This window comes from Nestor notabilis, unplaced genomic scaffold, assembly GCF_000696875.1.
Source record: "Nestor notabilis isolate BGI_N333 unplaced genomic scaffold, ASM69687v1 scaffold11833, whole genome shotgun sequence".
NCBI lineage: Eukaryota > Metazoa > Chordata > Aves > Psittaciformes > Psittacidae > Nestor > Nestor notabilis.
Window position 1 is genome coordinate 46,432 of NW_009923332.1, and position 916 is coordinate 47,347.

Sequence of the window (916 nt, forward strand, 5' to 3'; positions counted from 1 at the left end):
CATCAGGAATAACCTCATATATCCCTCAATAAACTATTTAAGAGATACTGCAACCAAGAAGTTTTAAAAGAAATGGTGAGGAAGGACAAAAAAATGAACTTTTTTTTCAGATCTCAAATTAAAAGTAAAGATCTTGTAAAAAAGCTGAAAGGGAAAATAAAAAGGTAACTGATGCATCCTCCTGGGATTTACCTGCCCATGAATTAAATCCCCCCGGACATCCTCCATAATCAGTTGTGACAAATGAATTTAGAGTTGAGTATTCTTATCTTTCTATAGGACTGAGACACAGACTTGAGCAGCACTTTGTCACACTAATGTCATCACTAGTTTGTACTAACACATCAGTGAGGATCTCATGGTAAAAGCAAGGCTGTGTGGCAATTGGTGGCTTACCTTGAAAATGAGCAAAGTACAAAAGTGAACAAGGTGCTGTTTTGTATCTCACCTGAGATGTGCTTGTTAATTAGTTCTTTCTCCGCATCTTGTAGCTCTTCCCATCCTTCCAAATCTGTGATATCTTCGATTTTCTTGGTGGTGGCCCTGGCCTTATCCAGCTTCTCAAACATGCACTTCACATGGTACCACTCCTTCATGTCCCCGCCAGACTCCGTGAAAGGATTGGGAACAATCTTTCCAATGCGCACCATTCCCTTCACGATCTTCTCCTTGCACTTCTTGCAGCCTGCCGTGCCACGCTTGGCATAGTCCACGCAGTACCTCTGCTCTGCCATGTCCCCTACAGCTGCGCACCCCTGGCGAAGCCAAGCGTTCAGAAGCAGGGAGAAACGGGAAACCCCAGCACCACCACCCTGGTTTCTGCCTGCGGACCGGAGAGAGACGGGGTGTAACAGCAGCTGGTGCCAGTAACTGAGGCAGGCCCCAGGGAACCCAAAACAGCAAACGATGGCTCTTG

The 916-nt window shown here is 45.7% G+C and overlaps 1 protein-coding gene across 1 annotated transcript in view; it reads right to left on the bottom strand.

Annotated features, from left to right (window-relative positions):
- Positions 1-734, bottom strand: part of LIG3 (ligase III, DNA, ATP-dependent) — a 14,371-nt gene extending 13,637 nt beyond the window's left edge. The window contains 1 exon segment of the mRNA XM_010012083.1: positions 449-734. Coding sequence (XP_010010385.1) covers positions 449-734 — 286 coding nt within the window.
- Positions 735-916: the final 182 nt, after the last annotated feature.